Source organism: Heteronotia binoei, chromosome 9, assembly GCF_032191835.1.
Source record: "Heteronotia binoei isolate CCM8104 ecotype False Entrance Well chromosome 9, APGP_CSIRO_Hbin_v1, whole genome shotgun sequence".
In the NCBI taxonomy this organism is placed as follows: Eukaryota; Metazoa; Chordata; class Lepidosauria; order Squamata; family Gekkonidae; genus Heteronotia; species Heteronotia binoei.
The window spans coordinates 42,861,868-42,880,667 of record NC_083231.1 but is presented as its reverse complement, the minus strand read 5'-3'; the positions used below and the strand labels follow the sequence as shown (position 1 = coordinate 42,880,667).

Below are 18,800 nucleotides of genomic sequence, written 5' to 3'. Positions count from 1 at the left end.
AAGACTCAGCACATCTGCCTACCTTGTTTCTCTACAGATCTTGCCAAGAAGAGGTCAGTCTGGTTGTCACATGAGCACTTTTTATTCTTTATTGCCTGTTTCACATACTGAGACTTCTCCCCTCACTTGGGTAGATGAAGCTGAAGACTGGCATCCATGCTTTTCCATTATTGTTACTTTTAATGAACATATACTGTTGCTTGTGTATACTTTGGTACATTTGAGAAGTTTTCTCCAAAGATATAAATATTCTTCCCAACAAAACTCAGTAGAAGTTCATCTACTAATCTTTAACCTCAGAATCAATATTGTATGAACTCAGTATATTATGAGTCACTGTATTTACTGGACAAATGAAGTAACGTTGGGATTGTTATGCTTTTTGAATCTGACTAGACAAAATGATTGTTCCATGACATTTCTACTATAATTGGGCTGCCCTCAATGAGTGCAGTCCAATGGCAATTAGACATACCTGAGCTCTCTTGAGGTCCATAGAATTAAATCAATTTAAGGACCTTTAGTCAGTTTATTTCAGTTGACTTTTACTCATTTGCATTTTAGAATTGTACTATGTCTTTGATTACTCAATCATTCTTTAATTTTAATGACATAAGGGAATAATCCTAATTAGTCTACTCAGAAGCAAGTCTCATACTATTCAATGACACTGACTCCCAGGGAAATGTCTTAGTATTGAAGCCTATGAGTTACTTGTTGAATCAAATGCCAGTGGGATACTTAGACAGGGTTCAGCTCAGATGCTTTCATCTGCCTCCCTAGCTCTGTGTTTCTTCTTCACAATAACAATTATGTTATGCATTCCCTCCTTCTGACCCTGTCTTCTTAGTTATTGTCAGGCTGTTGTGGTTTAGTCAAAGCCTGTCCATTTAGCGAGTCTGAGAAAATGTAATGTAATGATGGCATCTTGGAAGGGGGCACTGCTAAAGATCTTGGAGTACATTGGGGCTAGTTGTTTCCAGTGCCATTCCAGTATCAGTTGAGATGGTCCTGCATTCATCTAGCATAAGTTTTCCTGAAATGACACTTATTTAAGTGGCTTGTGTATTACTTCAGCAACTTTAGAATGTAGATGTTAGTTCCTCAGTTTGTACATTAATCATTTAGGTTCAAAAGCTTTATCCTATTTCAGAGAAGTATAACTTATGCGATAAGTATGTATTCACCTTGTACCATCATATAAAATATACAATTATATCTAGTGTGCATGTGTGTGTATTAGCTTCTTTCTCAACTTTTTATTAGAATGCATAATATACAAACAGTCATTCAAACTGGAACAATGGACTATATTTAACAACAGCCAGACCTTAGTTTTCTATGATGTATTTTCTCTCTTGTAGTCTTCTCCTAAACTGATCATTTAGGTTTAGCATAACTCATTAGCCTCATAAACAACTTCAAATAAAATTCTTTATTAAGGGCTATCTCCCCCAAATTACTATACTGAAATTAAACTGGCTTAAATCCCAATATACTGCCTTAACTGGACTATGGAAAGTGAGCTTGAGGAAATTCTGGTATGTTGCCAGGCTCAATTTTACATGTAAACAGCAGCAACCTTTTATCTGATATGAACCCTAAATGACTATAATAATTCATTCACATAAATGGCAAAAATTCACATGATTATTTTTGGACATATTAATATGGGTCAGGAATGTTAAATGAAACATCTTGCAAAAGAGAGAGTCAACTTATGTGATGTAATGTACATCAGATTTTTTTAAAAAAACAAATACATTTATTTCTTTTAACAACCCTGCAGTGTTTTTGATGAGGTCAGAAAGCAGAAAGGACAGAAGTAATGTTTGAACAGTTGGCAACTATATTACACCATGTAGCTTCTGTAACAAACACATTCTAGTGCTTTACTTTGCTCTATGGAGCTTGAAGCCACCGGTATCAGACAATGATATTTAGTGATTAATTCATTGTCCTCTGTTTATTATAGTAATAAAAAGAGCAGATTTGGAGTTATTTATAGTTCTGAAAACATGTTTCAGATCCATACTTTGCTTTGCTTTCCATTTGCTAATGGCAGGGGGTTCCCACTGGAATGATTTAAATAGGGGTGTTTGATGGAAACACAACTCCAATTGTTTTGTTTTTTTTAATAAGAAGCATTTAAACATCATGGCCGTATCAGTCTTATTTTGCTAAACGAAATCTGTGGGACAAACAGGGATGACAGGGACACTTCCACTGTTCAGCAACCCTGCATTCCATTGATTCAGTTTTGCCATCGAACCAACTAGAGTACATCAGTGAGGACTCACCTGATCAGCAGGGCAGCTTCCCAAAGATAAAATCCCGAGACAGCTGCACGCAGGTATCTAATCCGGGCCATGGTACTCTGAGGTATTCACAACCTCCTCCAAAGCGAACGTGTGCGAGTCATGAGGGAATTCAGAGCAAGAAGCTATGGAATGGAGAGCTCCGCTGGAGAACTGCTGGAGCAGCGATTAAGCTTTCAGTACCCTGGAGAGCTCCCCGACAACCTGTAAATCCAGTAAACCCAGGAAGACTGCTGGCGGTAGTTCAGTCGACAGCGCCTGGGACTTCGGGCGTTTTGGGGTTGATGTTAGCAACCAGCTCGCCAGGATTTGTGCAGTGCATTTAAAGAAAGAGGCTAATCCCAGCGGGGAAGACCACACATCAGAGCAGACGAAAAGGAGCGGCAACGAAGACCTACTTTCGGGCTTCCCTCGCTTCCGTTCTTCGTTCTCCCGCCAGACGCCAGCTCGCCACATTCCTGAACACTGGGAATGTCACGGCTTTGGAGGGGAGGGAGCGATAAGGGGGCGGAGACGGAATCAAAGCAGTGGACTTCCCTTAGCCAGTCAGGGGAGCTCCCGGACCGACAGAAAGCAGAATCAAGGGGACTGCCTTGTCAAAATAGCAGAAAGACTCGCCAAGTGGGCGACCGTGCTTGAACAGGAGCAGGATGCAGGAATTAGTCAAAATGCGCGGGGGGTAGTGATGGGGGATATCCTCTATGGAAGAATGCTTTGGAACGGGATTGAGGAAAGGCTTTCTAATCTCGCAAAATAACAAGCGAGGAGAAGGAGAGAATCCCCTAGAATGAGAAGGAGGTGGGAAGAAGGATGGGTGTAGGTGAGTGGGTTAGTAGTGCAGTGGTAGGCAGAGTTATTCCAGTCTGATACTGGTTGAAATAACAGGGTTTAGACTGGAGTATATCTCTGGGTAGGAATACACAGTAAATTAATCCTTACATGGAGCTAATGGTGGGATGCAGTAATGAAAAGGTCTTGATCTTTTCCCCACCCCCCTTTCAAAACGATTATATCCTGTAATAGTGCTATGAAGGGAATAGGAGATAAGTGTTTATGTGAAAGAAAACATATGGAAACAAATGTGAAGAGTCTATGGGTGAGTAGGTATTGTAAGAGATAGTAAGTGAGGTGTACTAGATTTCAGCAAGATCGGGAGCAGAAAATACCAGCACAGAAAGAGAGAGAGTAGTAACTTTTATAGATCTACTTCTTTGACTAAGCATCAGAATAATCTCCTTGTCTGGGAACTATAAAAACGTGTGCCAATTGATTTCTATGTTTTATAACCTAACAAATACTAAAATGGACTTACAAATACAAATTATCTGACCCCTTGTCCTATCCAGTAACAGTGTTGTGAAGGGAATAGGAGATATGTGGGTTTGTGTGAAAGAAAACATCTGGAAACAAATGTGAAGAGTCTATGGGTGAGTAGGTATTGTAAGGGATAGTAAGTGAGTGGTTCTAGATTTCAGCAAGAGCGGAAGTAGAAAATACCAGCACAGAAAGAGAGAGAGAGTAGTAACTTCTATAGATCTACTTCTTCTTTGACTAAGCATCAGAATAAACTCCTTGTCTGGGGACCATAAAAATGTGTGCCAGTTGATTTCTGTTTTATAACCTAACAAATGCTAAAATGGACTTACAAATACAAATTATCTGACACCTTGTCCTATGTTGTATGTTTTAAACAGTTGTTCATTTGGGAGCAGGAAGAATCAGAAACATATAATTAGTTGAGGGGCTGTGGCTCAGTGGTAGAGCATATGCTTGGCATGCAGAAGGTCCCAAGTTGCTCAGTCTTTGGCATCTCCAGTAAAAAAAGAGATAGAGAGACAGAGACCAGGATGGTGGTGTTGTGAAAGATCTCTTCCTAAGACTCTGGAGAGCCACTGCCAGTCTGAGCCAGACAGTACTGACTTTGAAGGACTGATGGTCTGATTCAGTAAGGTGACTTCATGTGTTCTTATGTTCATGTGATTCTGACAGAAATGCTTCTTATTAAATCAACTAGTTCACTTTTTTTTCAATATGCAAACATTTTTAAAGGAATAGGCACATAAACTTGAAATTGCAGTGAAATGGAATCATTTCTAGAATTAACTTTGGTGAGCATATGCTGTATTAAAGGTGTGAGGAAAGTCAGGGGACACTTTTCTTGTACATTTTCACAACTGATTTATCCTACTTTCAGGGATCTAGGCAGGTGCATTCTTCTTTTCACTGTATTAATTAAAAATACTATCAGGAGATTTCAAGAATAAATAAGCTATATTTCTCATTTATAAACTCATGCTTTATGTCTGAATTATTCAACAGGGTAACAATCTTACCAAGGAAATCATCTGTTAAGTAGAAATTTATCTAATTGTTGACTTAATTAGAGACATAGGCCCTTTCCACATTACCATTCTAAACCAGATGTTATTTGTTGTTGGCCTGATTTCAAGAAAAGTGATACAGGGATGAGAGTTTCATATGGTAAATTTCCTTCCATTAATGAGCTATCTCTGAGGCACTATGGTCATTTCAAACAGTGCCACTTTCCCTCACCTGTCCTTTTTTGCCACTCAATCTTCTTTGGGCTTAGAAAAAAAAATTCTAAATTGAGCGCTACAGCACTAGACCAATATAGCACTTCAGTGCTATAGTGGCACTATCAGGGGTTTGCCCAAATTTCTTTTGTTGGGGTCCATTGGGAAATCCCGTGGGGCAGGGGAGAGAGAAGTAAGAGAAAGAGAAAAATATGAGAGTTGGAAGCTGCTAACTGAATGGCTCCCACTCCCACAGCCTTCATGACTCTATTGGCTTTCTCATCTACATGAGTCAGGGAGGGCAGAAATTTCTGACTATCTCTTTTGCATTTTCCAATTTTATTTTATTTTGAATTTTTAAAACTTATTTATTTCCTACCTGGAAAAAAGAAGAAAATGAGACCAAGGTTCCCTGATTGTTCCTGGGGTCATTTTGGAAACTCCACAAGCATCTTAATGTTTTAAACAAAGAAGCCCTCACAATTACAACATGTGTCAGGTATCTCTGGATTCTAAATGTGTATCTAACAGTGCAATCCTAAGGAGACTTACTCCATTCTAAGCCCATTGAAATCCTTAGGATTGCACTGTAAACGTCCAGTTATTTTTCCAGCATGGAAACTGTCAGGTGGATTTCTGACATCAAGATTATAATGCTTCAAACCTGGAACTGTACAGATCTGAGAGGAAATGGATGGAGTTAATGGGTAGCCAACATCTCTTGCAATGTTTAGCATAACATAAGCTATAAAAATTGAAAGTAAAGCTCAAAAGAAGTATCAGCATGACCAGGGGTCATTGTGTAGAAAAATAGGAGCTCATCCAGGGATTGTTATGCAGCTGCAATACTATTCAATGGACAAGGAGGTGGAACTCTCAGAAGAAGGAGGTGGAACTTTCAGAAAGGATCAGGAACTGTGTCCTGTGAGCTCCCACTGAATCTGAGGCCTGAGCATGATTATAAAATGGAATAAGTCAGCAAGGTTTCATCTGATTCAATGTACTTTTATATTTTGTGCAAATGAAATGTCTCCTGCTGAATTTTCTGGAATTATACAAAGAACAACCATGTTGCTAAATTGTTGCTTCCCAACCTTAGAGAGTTGGAAATTTGTATTGGTGGAGAATGTTCTATTCATGGCTGATATGGTTCTTTAGAAAATATAAAGGTAAAGGTAGTCCCCTGTGCAAGCACCAGTTGTCGCATCATGATGTTTTCACAGCAGACTTTTTAATGGGGTGGTTTGCCATTGCCTTCCCCAGTCATCTATGCTTCCCCCCCAGCAAGTTGGGTACTCATTTTACTGACTTTGGAAGGATGGAAGGCTGAGTCAACCATGAGTCAGCTACCTGAACCCAGCTTCCGCTGGGATTGAACTCAGTACTGCAGTTTACCACTCTGCATCATGGGGCTTCCTTTTAGAAAATATACCACTGAGTTAATTCTCCATTTGCCTAGCCCTATAAACTGTAATTTAATAGTGTGTTCCAATGAATTTCTCAATCCATTTTTGGAGCTTGATTTTAAAGATAGAAATGTGTTAGTCATGTTAATTAATGAAACTTTCTTTTTGCTCAAGATGTAACTCATTCAAGTGCGTAAACCCAAATATTTTGACATATTATTAAATATACAATGCCAAAGAAATGCACTTTGTCATTAATATAACCTCAGAATTCAAGAAGCCAGGCAACTGAAATAAGTGATAGCAATGATTGTTTTAAATTTCTTACACTAGTACTATGATCTTGAAGGTAATTAAGGATGCAATATAGGACATTTACTATTGGACTTCTACTTAACTTCTACGTATGTGTACATAGTATAAAGTTGTATGCAATAATCTTCAAAATATTTATTTTCTGCAACATAAAAATATGGACTAATGCCAGAGTAACCAATGTAGCAATTGTTGTGTAACTGCATCTAGGATTACGCAGAGTGGTAAAGCTGCAGTATTACAGTACTAAACTCTGTTCATGACCTGAGTTCAATCCCGGTGGAAGCTGGGCTCAGGTAGCTGGCTCAAGATTGACTCAGCCATCCATCCTTCTGAGGTCAGTAAAATGAGTACCCAGCTTGTTGGGGGGAAAGTGTAGATGACTGGGGAAGGCAATGGCAAACCACCCCATACAAAGTCTGCCGTGAAAATGTTGTGAAAGCAACGTCACCCCAGAGCTGGAAACGACTGGTACTTGCATAGGGGATTACCTTTACCTTTAAAACATGGTACATTTACAAATAAGACAATCAGGTAGGATTCTTCCTTGATGGTCTCCCACCCGAGAACCAACCATGCTTTGCTTTCAAGATCTGATGAGATCGGGCTGTGCCATGCTGCTTTTCTCCTGCCCAATTGAAATAATAATATTTCTAATTTTTATTACCGGAGTTTTTTTTTGAGCAGGAACTCCTTTGCATATTAGGCCATGCACTCCTGATGTAACCAATCCTCCAAGAGCTTACAGGGCTCTTAGTATAGGGCCTACTGTAAACTCCAGGAGGATTGGCTACATTGGGGTGTGAGGCCTAATATGCAAAGAAGTTTCTGCTACAAAAAAGCCCTGATTATTATTATTAAAATATTCAAGCTAATGATAAAAAGCCACATTCTACAAAGCTTTTGAAACCTTCCTCTACAATGACTAGCATCCCAGCCATGGTATCTTCTCAGGAGATGATTTATAATCAGATAAAATTTGCCGCTGGACAAATAAATCAATGCATATGTCAGTCATGAGCTATTGACTTAGAAAAATATGGAGTGTCTGCCCAAGGCCAATTAAGTAGCTACTCATGTTTGTCAGGGTGTGAGTGCTTTCAGATGTTCCCATACTGGCCTTGAACAGCTTCATGTTAAGTGTGGAGATCATCTAATCTCATCCAGTTCTCTGATTTTAGTGTTTTGGAGATTTCTCAAACAGTATCAGTTGTTTGTGCTTTGATCCATGGTATTTCTTCACCCCCAAATTGAGCACAATTTCTCCTTCATTTTAAAATAATGCATCTATTTATTGTCAAGTTATAGAACAAGCAGAAATGAAGTTAAATTGAGTTGCATTGGAGCAAAAGAGAAGGCTTTTCAGGCTCGAGAGATTGATGTGGGCACTGGAAGGATGACATTTCTGTAAAGAAATACAATAGCAATCTGGTCAGAATGCAGTTGGGTAACTTATTCCTGTTCTGTTATCAATAGAAGAGTGCTGGCAATTCACTAATGGGAAAAAAATTAGAGGGGGGGGGACAAAAATAACACCTGACTGTGCATGTTGTATAGCATTCTGCAGAAGCACTGTTCAAAGGCTTGTGACTTTGGATAAAATGCTATTAGGTGAAGGTATGTGAGTATGGAAAATGGGGTACATTTGAGAGACCCCCTTCTGAAAGCATCTAATTAAATTCCTAAGAATAAACCACTTACACATTAGTCATGCTACTTTCAAAATGTATGCCTGTACTTAAATGCAACCCAGCAGGTGTATAAATAGGATGATAATTTGTATGCCATTAACAGCTTACCATGGTAAGGTGACTGTGGAAAGTTAATCCAGAATGTTTATTTCGAAAACTGTAATTTAATAATGGGATCCTAATTTAAGGTCTTATTATGTTAATGTTATACTAGCCTGCATGACTACATTCTCCAGTTATAGCTCGGTGAAATTTAAAACAAATCTCCTGATGATTTTCATGGATCATCACCTCAGTCATTAGCTTTCAATCATAAGGTCAATTCAGTTTCTGCAGGTACAGTACAGTGAGTAAAGCATCAGCACTGGAACACCTGAGTTCAAAACCATGGTCTGCTCACTAAGTGACTGAGTCTGCCACTGTCATTCTGTCTCATCTATCTCAGAGGGTTGTTTTGAAAAGAAAATGATGGGTGGATGGAAGAGACATAAATTTGAAGTCTGTCATTCACTTAGATCTGAAGGGAGAAACTTCCTAAATGGAAGAGCAATTTATACAATCATGACCTAAGGAGTACCTTGCAAAATAAATTTACTTAGGAGCTTTGTAACTTGGAATTGGCCATCCAGAAAATATACTTGAACAAATACATAATGACAAAGCACAAAAGATAAATCACTTTGGATAAAGTGACCCTGGAGAAGTTTCTGTTTCAAAAAGACATACTTATGACTCAGATATTGAGACTATTTTGTGTGTGTATTTCCCCCTTTTATTACCATGAGATAGAATCGCATGGCCGCAAAGGCTATTGAACCAGCAATATTAAGTCTTATTTAATTCAGGTTCAGCCTCTCATTTGCCATGCTTCTGACCTCAGCAAAACTACTAACAGACTAATCTATGAAACCTTCAATATGATTTTTATGAAATGATCATGATACAATTGTTCAGCCTGTCTCTGTAAAGACTGTCCATTTTCTCTCATATTGTTCTTGGTAGCAATTGAACCATTACTCACAGCAATTCATTCAGAAGCAAGTAAGGTGAAATGATCTGCAGGAAAAGAGTTATTATATAAGGTATTGTTTCATGGAGTTATAGGATGGTCAGTAATAGAGTACTATTATTGTGAGTAATAGGCCTGGATAATGAAGTCCCGTGTCCTGCTCTGAGACAAGGCTTACTATGATAGATTTGCACTTGATAGACATTTAAACATTTTTTCTAGCAGCATCTCCAATTCCCTTGACAAGTGGTTCCATACTGAGGTTCTCATGCAATTGAATCTAGACTTCATCCTGGCATCATGATGGCCTTTGGCTCTATTGCATGGAGCAGATAGAGTGAATCCGTAGTTATTTTGAGCATCGTTTTATCAATAATATAATAATAATAATAATAATAATAATAATAAATTTTATTTCTATCCCGCCCTCCCCACCTCGGCAGGCTCAGGGCGGTTAACAACATTTCATAAAAACATACAATGGTTAAAACTTTTACATTTAACAATATAAAACAGTAAATATTAACTTAATAACATTAAAACAATCCAGTAAGTGCAGTTATTCAGCGGTGTGGTCTTAACCGCATTGGCGGGTGCTTAATTGCCGATCTTCTTAACAGTCCAGGTATGCGAGTTTAAAAAGGGCGGTCTTGCAGGCCCTGCGGAACTGTGCAACTATTCAAAATATAAAAGGGTCTTTGTTGTCTAGAGGAAACAAAAGATGTAGGGAAACTGGGAAATCTGGAGGTTTCAGGGCTGGGGTTGATTGGAACATGGTAGCTTTTTTTTTATGGCAGCCACACTAAAAATGCTCATACTAACTCTATTCTTGTCTTTAAAAGGTTCTGATTCCAAAATCATCTTCTAGTATCTCTACAAAAATAATGGTTAAGTGCAAAAGGAAAAACGTCTCCTTTTTCAACTTGTAACACTATTACTTAGAAATGTTGCTCTAAGACAAGTAAAACTGGGCCCTGGCATAGTAACCTGATCCAGTCCCTTGTCATGTTCTTCACCAGGAACTGAATTTCTATTTCTGAAATCCTGTTTAGATGTAGCTCTTGAAGTAAAAGGTCATGCAAGTAGCAGGAATAATTTTTGTATGGACAGATAATAGATTTTAGAAATGTTCAGTGGCTATTGTTTCAATTAATTTTAATTAAAAATATCCACCATTCATCATTTCCAGCTTTGTACAAATCATATGTATTGCTATTTTAAAAAATAAATAAATAAATTGAACCTTAAGAATGTGAATGGTTCTTCATTAAGAAGGTACCATGGGCCTGATACAGAGAAACTGTACTCCTACAGGGAGTATATAATGTTGTTCACTTAAAGAGTGTTAATAAATTATGATAAGCAGAACAGAATGTAAATGGACTTAGTGCACTTCCACGTGTACAAGATATCACACTGTGCTTTCTTTCTCATCCATTATAGTTCCTGGAAGTTGGTTGCACAAGGTCTTCTAGAAATGAAAATGCAAGTGGTGATGTAATATTTTTGACATGACTGTCTGATCTTTTCCTTGCATTTCCATTTGTGCAAGACTTCTATTAACTTTGTTAAGGATGGTACTGAGAGGAAGAGAAAGACAGAAATTATTGGTGTTTCACAAGAGCAAGGATTTGGTTGCCAAGACCCATCCTTTCCCTCTTTATCAAATGCTCTTCACATTAAAGTAAATCAAGAACCAACTAATTTTCAAGCAGTAAAGGCCAATGCCCCAAATGGTATGAATTGTGATTTGAGCTTTGAAAGTCCCTTCCACTTTAGCCAGTCTGGCTTTTGGAATGTTTTCTAATCTTGCACTCATAAATTGCAGAATTTGCCCTTTTGTGTGAAGTCAGTTTCTGTATCTCTTTTCCCATCAGCCTTCAAAAATTGCATGCATGCTCAAACATAAAAAGTTTTCAGGGAAGTTAATGAAAAAGAAGATAAATATGACTCGGTGGACTCAGTTTAAGAGGTCCCCCCAAAAAAAATATTTGATAAGGTGTTCATACAAGATAGTGAAGGCAAATAACTGTGAGATGAACTGAAGGGCATGGTGTTATCATACACTGGCCAAAGTAATCGCAATAGGAGGAAAGGTCTAGTGGGAAGCTGAAACTGGAGCAAGATCTGTGGTTAATGCCTCGTTGGTAAATGTGGTGTCAGGATTTTGGAAACATTCCCCACTGCAAAAACTGATGACAGTCTTTTCCATGATTAAATCACTCTATCAATATATATGCATAACCTATCCTCAAAATGATAATTTGTAACAGTTGGCTGTAAAATGGCTGTAAAATGAAGCAGTTGTTGCTAACACCTTCTTGAAGAAAATTCTCATATTAATTCTGTGCTGAAAATTGATCCAGAGTCAAGACAAAACTATCAGATGACCACTTTGTTACATAAGCAGCTGTAAGATATATTTTAACTTTATCGTGTGCTCATGGCTGCTTAGAGGTTGAATTAACTCTCAGTGGAAATGCAACCCAGAGCTTATCATACTAAACTATAGCAATAACATAAGTTTTCAGTGTCCTTTCTTAATATACAGACCAGATTCAATAGGCATGGGCTCATATTTTACAGGAATATTCCCTATGGCAACAACAAAATATTGCATTCCTAATTTACATGTACACAATAAAATGTTTTCCCACACCATCTTTTAATGAAAGGAATTTCATCCAACATGCTGGGATCAGGTCTCACCTGAGTCCCATTTGCAGTGGAACAGGGAGAACGGAGAGCAGAGGCAGCCATTGCTGCCTCATTACGGGATGGAGGGGGTGGGCCAGGGGTCCTAGCATGGGAAGCTGGATGCCTATCAGACCCCTCTCAGGCCTATGGGGTGTCTTGGGGGGAGGGCAGGGTGCATACTTGCTCATTAGAGTGCCATTCCACTTCCGCTCACCCTCTTTGTCCTCTGAATCACTTGGCCCACCCACCAATCCCTTTGTTTAGTTTTTTTTAGGGGTTGCATGTGTTTCCTGTGTTTCTTCCTGTCACAACTTGGCAGTATCAGCATGGGGCTGGATCCATTCTCAGGAAAACCAGTCTGCATGCCCATTTCTTGAGCATGGGGATCCCAGTAAGGGTTCTTGGCATGAGGGGCAGCAGAGGCACCCAGCCCAGGGGCATGCCCATGGATCACCCTCATGTTTAGGGGGCAGGGGAAACCACCTCTGGGCTTCTGCCCTTGTAGAATGTCCGGCCCCTCCCAGCCAAGCCGGCTTGCCGGCGCTCAGGCTGGGGGCCGTCTTTGCCGCCCCGGAAGGAGGGAGGGGCAACATCACACCATACGGGTGTTTGCTGTGGGCGCGGAGCCGGGGCTATATAAGCCCCGGCCCCCGCCCCCTCTGCACGCAGTTCCTTTGGCTCTCTGTGGGAGAGCCACATGCGTGCAGGCGTCCGGATAAGGCCTGGGCGGCGAGGGACTGCAGCGCTGAACAGCTGATCGGCGGTGGTTTCTTCGGGCGGCGCGACACGCGTGCGGCGGCTGTGTGGCGCAGCGAGGCTGAAGCTCTGTATTGTTGGGGCTTGGTCGGGAGGCCGGGTCGGGCGGCGGCGCAGCGGCTTTCCCATTGCGCGGTTTCTTTTGTGGCTGATCTCGCAGTGTTTTTCATGGGCCGAAACCCTCTGCCATTCTTGCTTCCTTGGCGGGGCAACGCGCTGCGAGCCCTTGTTAAGGGCAGCGCAGGCGGCTGGCCATTATAGGGCGGTAGCCTCTCCCGGGTTCGTGGGATCCAGGGCTGCTCCCCCCCCCCTTTTTGGAGGGGAATTAGGGCTTTTGTTGCCAGGCTGGTGGGTGAATCACTTCCCCCCCCTTTTTTCTTTTTGGTGGTGAAGTTATGGCCACCTGTTTAACTGCTGGTGGCTGCTTGGTGCTGGGGCTTGTTCTCAAGTCCACCCCCCCCCTCCCTTCACCCTTCCTTTTGGGGGTAGGGAGTTAGTGGACTTGGGGTGGCTGCTTTGGGGCAGTGCAGGGTCCCTTGTCATCAGACTGGTAGTCTGCTATTGTCCCCAGTAACCACACTTCCCTCTTTTCATATTAGCGTAGGTGGGTGGGGCCGAGAGGGGCCTCTGGGGGAGCTGGTGGCTTTTAACCCTCCTTCCAACTTTTGGCCTGTGCTCAAGCCCTAGTTGGGCAACAAGTCTCCCCTCCCTTCCACCCCCCCCCCCACCCCAGGCAGGCAGTTCTAGCTACCTTTAGGGCCCCACCTCATCTCGTTAGTTGCTTGTGGATGCAGGTAGCAGCTGGTTCCAGGCATCCAACCTCTCTCTTCCTCCGTATTTGTGGGCAAGGGGAGTTGGTGGTTTCTTGGTGCCCCCCCACACTGTTGCCCCGGCTATAGGGCAGGGCTGTTAGTTCTTGCAGGAGCACTTCACCGGTGCACACCCTCCTCTCTCTTAGTGAAATACACCCCTGGTTGGTGGGTTGTTTAGAAAGCTCCTTGGGCGTTGTATTATACATTGCTATCTGGTAATTGTACAGGATGGCTCCAAAGAAAGGCCAGGGCAAGTCGAAGGGAAAGCAGCCCGCCCGCCCATCCCGGGGGCGGGGCCGGCAGGGTACTCCAGTCGAGGAGCCTGGCCAAGGAGAGAGGGTGAGGCTCACTATCATGAGCCAGCTGGATGCTTTAGAACAGGATAGATTGGCTAGGGGCGCTCCCATTTGGGGGGGGGGGGCGCCGCCGGGCCTCCGGCCGGTCGGCACGCCCGACTTTTGAGGCAGAAGTGCTTGCGCGTCTATCTGCTTTGCAGGGTGGGCCACCTGAGCCTGAATCACCGACGGTACCGGACCAGGAGGAAGATCCACAGGAAGATCCATCAGGTACGGCGTTTGGTAGTGGTGCAGCCGGAGGTAGCGGGCAGCGGCCCTCTGGAGGTGCTGGCTTTTTTCCCGGTGATGGTGGTAAGTCTCCTCTCCTGCCAATTCAGGGATGGCCATGGGGTCCCATTCAACTTCCTCCCCCCACGGTGGCCCCGAGTGGGGCGGCCTGGGGTATGGGGCAACTGGGAGTAGTTGCACAGCCGGGTCCTGTCCAGCCTTGGGCTTGGGGTTTTCAGGAAACTAGCCCACTCCCCTGTCCGGTCTTATCCACAAGCGGCCAGTTGGCAGGCGCTGTGGCGCCGCCCACGGCCCCTTCAGCCCTGCCCGCACCGGGCATTTTGCCATGGGGTGGTCAGCAGTTGGCGCCTCAGAGTAGCGGGTGGTTTTACCCCCCCAACCCATACGCTAGTATCCCCTTTCATACCCTTCCATACGGCGATACCTCTCTGCCGTTGGGGGATCATTTAACGGCGGCCACGCGCGAGAAAATCCTCCGTGGCGAGTACGTGGACGTTTTCGGTCTCCTTTTCAGAGAGCTCGAAAAGAAAAGTAAAGATGAGCTCGATGATAAGGAGAGGGAAAAGCTGAAACGTCGGAAGGTGGATAGGTCCTGGGCGAACTGGTTGCCTGGATTTTTGATTTACGCTGGAGTAATCGCGAGAGCGCAGCCGGCTCAGGCGGCGGCCCTTTTTCAGTATATAGACATTGTTTATAGGGCATATACGGACTTCGTGGGCGCAGCTTGGCTGCAGTACGACGAGGCTTTCCGTATGAGGGCCGCCGTCAATCCAGGTATGCCGTGGGATCAAATAAATCAGCAGCTGTGGCTACAGCTGATGTCCCCGGCAAAACCAAACGCCGGTGACAGGTCTGACAGTGGCCATCTGGTGCAGAGGTTGCAGCAACAACAGTGTTCTACAGGGGCCTGTGATACCTCGGGCCAGTCAGTTCAGTCCCGGCTGTTATGTTGGGAATTCGCATCCAAGGGTGTGTGCCCCAGGAATCCTTGTAAGTTCCGGCATGAGTGCCCGCTCTGCAGCGGGGCCCACGCACTTTCGGCCTGTAGCAGATCTACATCCAGACCGGGCAGTAGGGCCCACGGGGGCAGCGGTGGCGGGAAGCAGCCACCTGGAAAGGGGGCCCAGCCCCATCCGCCCGATGGTACTTCGCCATCCGGCACATGAGCAGGTGGCGATCTGCGGCCGGCTGCACTTATGTGGCACTATGGTCGCTTACTGGTGGGTGATGGGCTCGTTTGGGTGGTATTGTTTTATGCTGACCGCTGTTTGTCTTTTCAGATGCTGGGCTCATGGTGAGTGACGTCGGTTCTCATCTGCGGGCACAGCACGGTTTTCGGCTTTCCCATTTGGCCGACGGTCTCCGGTGGGCTCCAGCTTGGCCTCAGTGCTGGGCTGCCGTTTTGGTTTGGTTGTCTGGGGCTGTGCTGGCCTGGGATCACGCCCCTGCTGTTCTAGTAGGCTGACCGTTCGGCCAGATGGTTTTTATTTTCCGAGTTGGGCAACCGGGCCTTTTAGTGGATATGGCAGGGGGTTCGGTTGGCTCTGGGCCACCCGGTGGGGCGCTAATGCCTAAGCAGAGGCTTGGCATTGGCGGTGGCTGGAGGAGGTTTGGCCACAGGGTTTCCAGGGGAGCACCTATGGCCTAGCACCGTCGGTGCGGTGGTCTGCAGGAACCGTAGATGGGCTACACGGCTCAGTGCGGGGAATGCAGATAACAGGGAGCCTCACCTGGTTGGATCTTTCCATGGGGATCGATGCCAGCCCAGATGGTGATGGCTGGAGGCCTGGCCGCTCAGCTACAACCCGAATACGGCGGGCTTGTGCTGGGGGCAGGGTGGCTCACCCTTTGGACAAGGCGGGGTCCAGGTGTTGACCCCAGGGCTTGTCTGGTTCAGGTTTCACCCCCTGCCAGTTACAGTGCATGTGTTTAATAAAGCGGCCTGGTTTTAAACCTAATTCCTGTGTCTGCCTCTTCATTCCGACTGGGGGGGCAATGTCCGGCCCCTCCCAGCCAAGCCGGCTTGCCGGCGCTCAGGCTGGGGGCCGTCTTTGCCGCCCCGGAAGGAGGGAGGGGCAACATCACACCATACGGGTGTTTGCTGTGGGCGCGGAGCCGGGGCTATATAAGCCCCGGCCCCCGCCCCCTCTGCACGCAGTTCCTTTGGCTCTCTGCCCGCCCACCCGTCCCTTTCGGTAGTACAGGCGTATGCCGGTCGCCTTATTAGGGGCCAGGTAGGAATTTTTTCATCTCCACGCAATTGGCTATTGTGGGGGTGTTTTTTGCCTACCTTGTACTGCCGGTTAGGTTAGTTTTGTTATTGGTAATGGTTAAGGTCGCAGGCTGGAGGAGGTTTGGCCACAGGGTTTCCAGGGGAGCACCTATGGCCTAGCACCGTCGGTGCGGTGGTCTGCAGGAACCGTAGATGGGCTACACGGCTCAGTGCGGGGAATGCAGATCACAGGGAGCCTCACCTGGTTGGATCTTTCCATGGGGATCAATGCCAGCCCAGAGGGTGATGGCTGGAGGCCTGGCCGCTCAGCTACAACCCGAATACGGCGGGCTTGTGCTGGAGGCAGGGTGGCTCGCCCTTTGGACAAGGCGGGGTCCAGGTGTTGACCCCAGGGCTTGTCTGGTTCAGGTTTCACCCCCTGCCAGTTACAGTGCATGTGTTTAATAAAGCGGCCCGGTTTTAAACCCAATTCCTGTGTCTGCCTCTTCATTCCGACTGGGGGGGCAATTCAAAAACCTGCCATCCCAAGGTAACCAGCAGACTTTCGAATGACAGACAGAGCAGTTGATGTACAGGATCCTTAACCCATGCTTTTCCAAGGCTTACTATAGCTGTAAACAATAAATGTTGTGACCAATTTTATTCCACTTTTTCTGAAATACTGTGCTGGCATGTTATTTCATATGTGAAACACAGTTTGTAGGAATGGATAAGTGATCCAGGGTGCCTACCTCTGCCCTTCCCCTTGGTGCTGGAGCTGCAAACATTGCATAACATTCCACTCTATTAATGAAATCTTAAAAGCTGAGGGTGTGCATCTAGTATGAGCCTCTGGCTCTGGGCTCCCTTGGAAGCTTCTGAAGAAGAGCCTAAGGAGCCAGAAGCAGGGCTTGCTAGAGAGAAGAAAATTCAGGGAGACCTCTGCAGGGTAAATCCCCTAGTCCAGGGGTGGCCAATGGTAGCTCTCCAGATGTTTTTTGCCTACAAATCCCATCATCCGCAGCCATTGGCCATGCTGGCTGGGGCTGATGGGAGTTGTAGGCAAAAAAACATCTGGAGAGCTACCATTGGCCACCCCTGCCCTAGTCTGCTCCAGAGAAGCCTGATGTGGGAGCTCATGCACCAAAACTTCCTTCTGTCTTCTCAGGTCCTGGGGAAACTAAGCACTAGTCCTGGACTCAATCTCGAAGCCCACCAGAATCTTTCTCCACCCAGCAAGAGAAGGGGAGGCAGCAGATTTGTGCCAAGTTATCACAGTGAAGGCTTACTGTCCATGCTCCATCTCCTGGACTAGATCATGGTGGTTGTAATCCTTTTCAGGATTTTGGCCCTGATTAGTCCTGGTCAAGATGAGTCCTAGGTGCTGCTTCCTGAACAGATGAAGCTGCCATCCTCTCTGCCTATTTAAGCCTGTTGATGCGCCTAAGCATTGATACCTAGACCTGAGGGCACTGTCCATTAGGTGGGATAGTGTGTGCCAGCAGAATGTTTCTTTTGTTTAATGCATCATCTTGAAGCACATAATATGACTGGAGGACATTATAGAAACAGCTGAAATAAAAATAATGTTCAACAACTTGAATGAGGAAGTATGTAGTAAAGTAACTGTAATTTCAAGTTCAACTGACTAGCAAAAGCTTTGGCTAGTGGCAGGTCTGAATGCCAGATGGATGTTAAAACTATGATTTGCTCCATTATGGATGTGGCAATGATTCTTGGCAAAAGTAAGTAAACCGGTTCATGCTTGTGCTTGCAGGATCCTTTGTCTCAATGACTTGCGAGTTAAGCCAGTAATTTTTTATTTATTTAGATGTTGAATAAATGCCATAAAATGGAGTAGGTGAACTTTTTCAGCTTCAGAATGAAAATGTAGTCTTAGATTTGTTCAGAGGCCATTTCCCCTCTACAGTCACCAAATATGAGGTTCACTGAGCCCATGGGAGGTAATTTTCCCTGTGAGAAGTGCTTTGCCATTGCCTGCCTTTGAATACCAACCATAGTGTTCCTTGGTGGTGTCCCATCCAAGTACTAACCAGGGCAGACCCTGCTTAGCTTTTAGGAACTGATGAGATCAGACTACCCTAGGCTATCCAGGTCATTTTCCATAGTGCTTCCCCAGTCTAGCGTTGGCTTTTTCCTGTTTAGCACACCTGGATTTTTATTCAGCAAAAAACATTAGCTTACAACCAAATATTCTACAGAGAAAAGCAGTGTTGGAATCTTTACGTATGCACACACAGTCCTGAAATTCATAGAAGAAAAATCATCAGTAGCTTGTTGCACTGAATTCTACAGAACTGCAGTAAATAATAGTATAATGTTTTTTTCCTTTCTGGTTCCCTTTATCATCATCTTGCCTGAATAGTTCCTTTTCTTTGTTTCTCTGTCTAGAAGACCCAGTTGTTTAAACATATATAGCTATGTGCTGCTGACCCAGTCTAGGGA

The 18,800-nt window shown here is 44.3% G+C and overlaps 1 protein-coding gene across 2 annotated transcripts in view; it reads right to left on the bottom strand.

Moving 5' to 3' along the window:
- The window catches only part of GLRA3 (glycine receptor alpha 3), a 118,892-nt gene extending 116,014 nt beyond the window's left edge, over nucleotides 1-2,878 (bottom strand). The window contains exon 1 of one of the 2 annotated variants that reach the window (XM_060246519.1): nucleotides 2,301-2,878. In XM_060246519.1, the coding sequence (XP_060102502.1) occupies nucleotides 2,301-2,371 (71 nt within the window). In that variant the 5' untranslated portion in view covers nucleotides 2,372-2,878. The remainder of the gene's footprint in view (nucleotides 1-2,300) is intronic. The other variant, XM_060246520.1, reaches the window with a different exon arrangement.
- Between the last annotated feature and the right edge of the window lie 15,922 nt (nucleotides 2,879-18,800).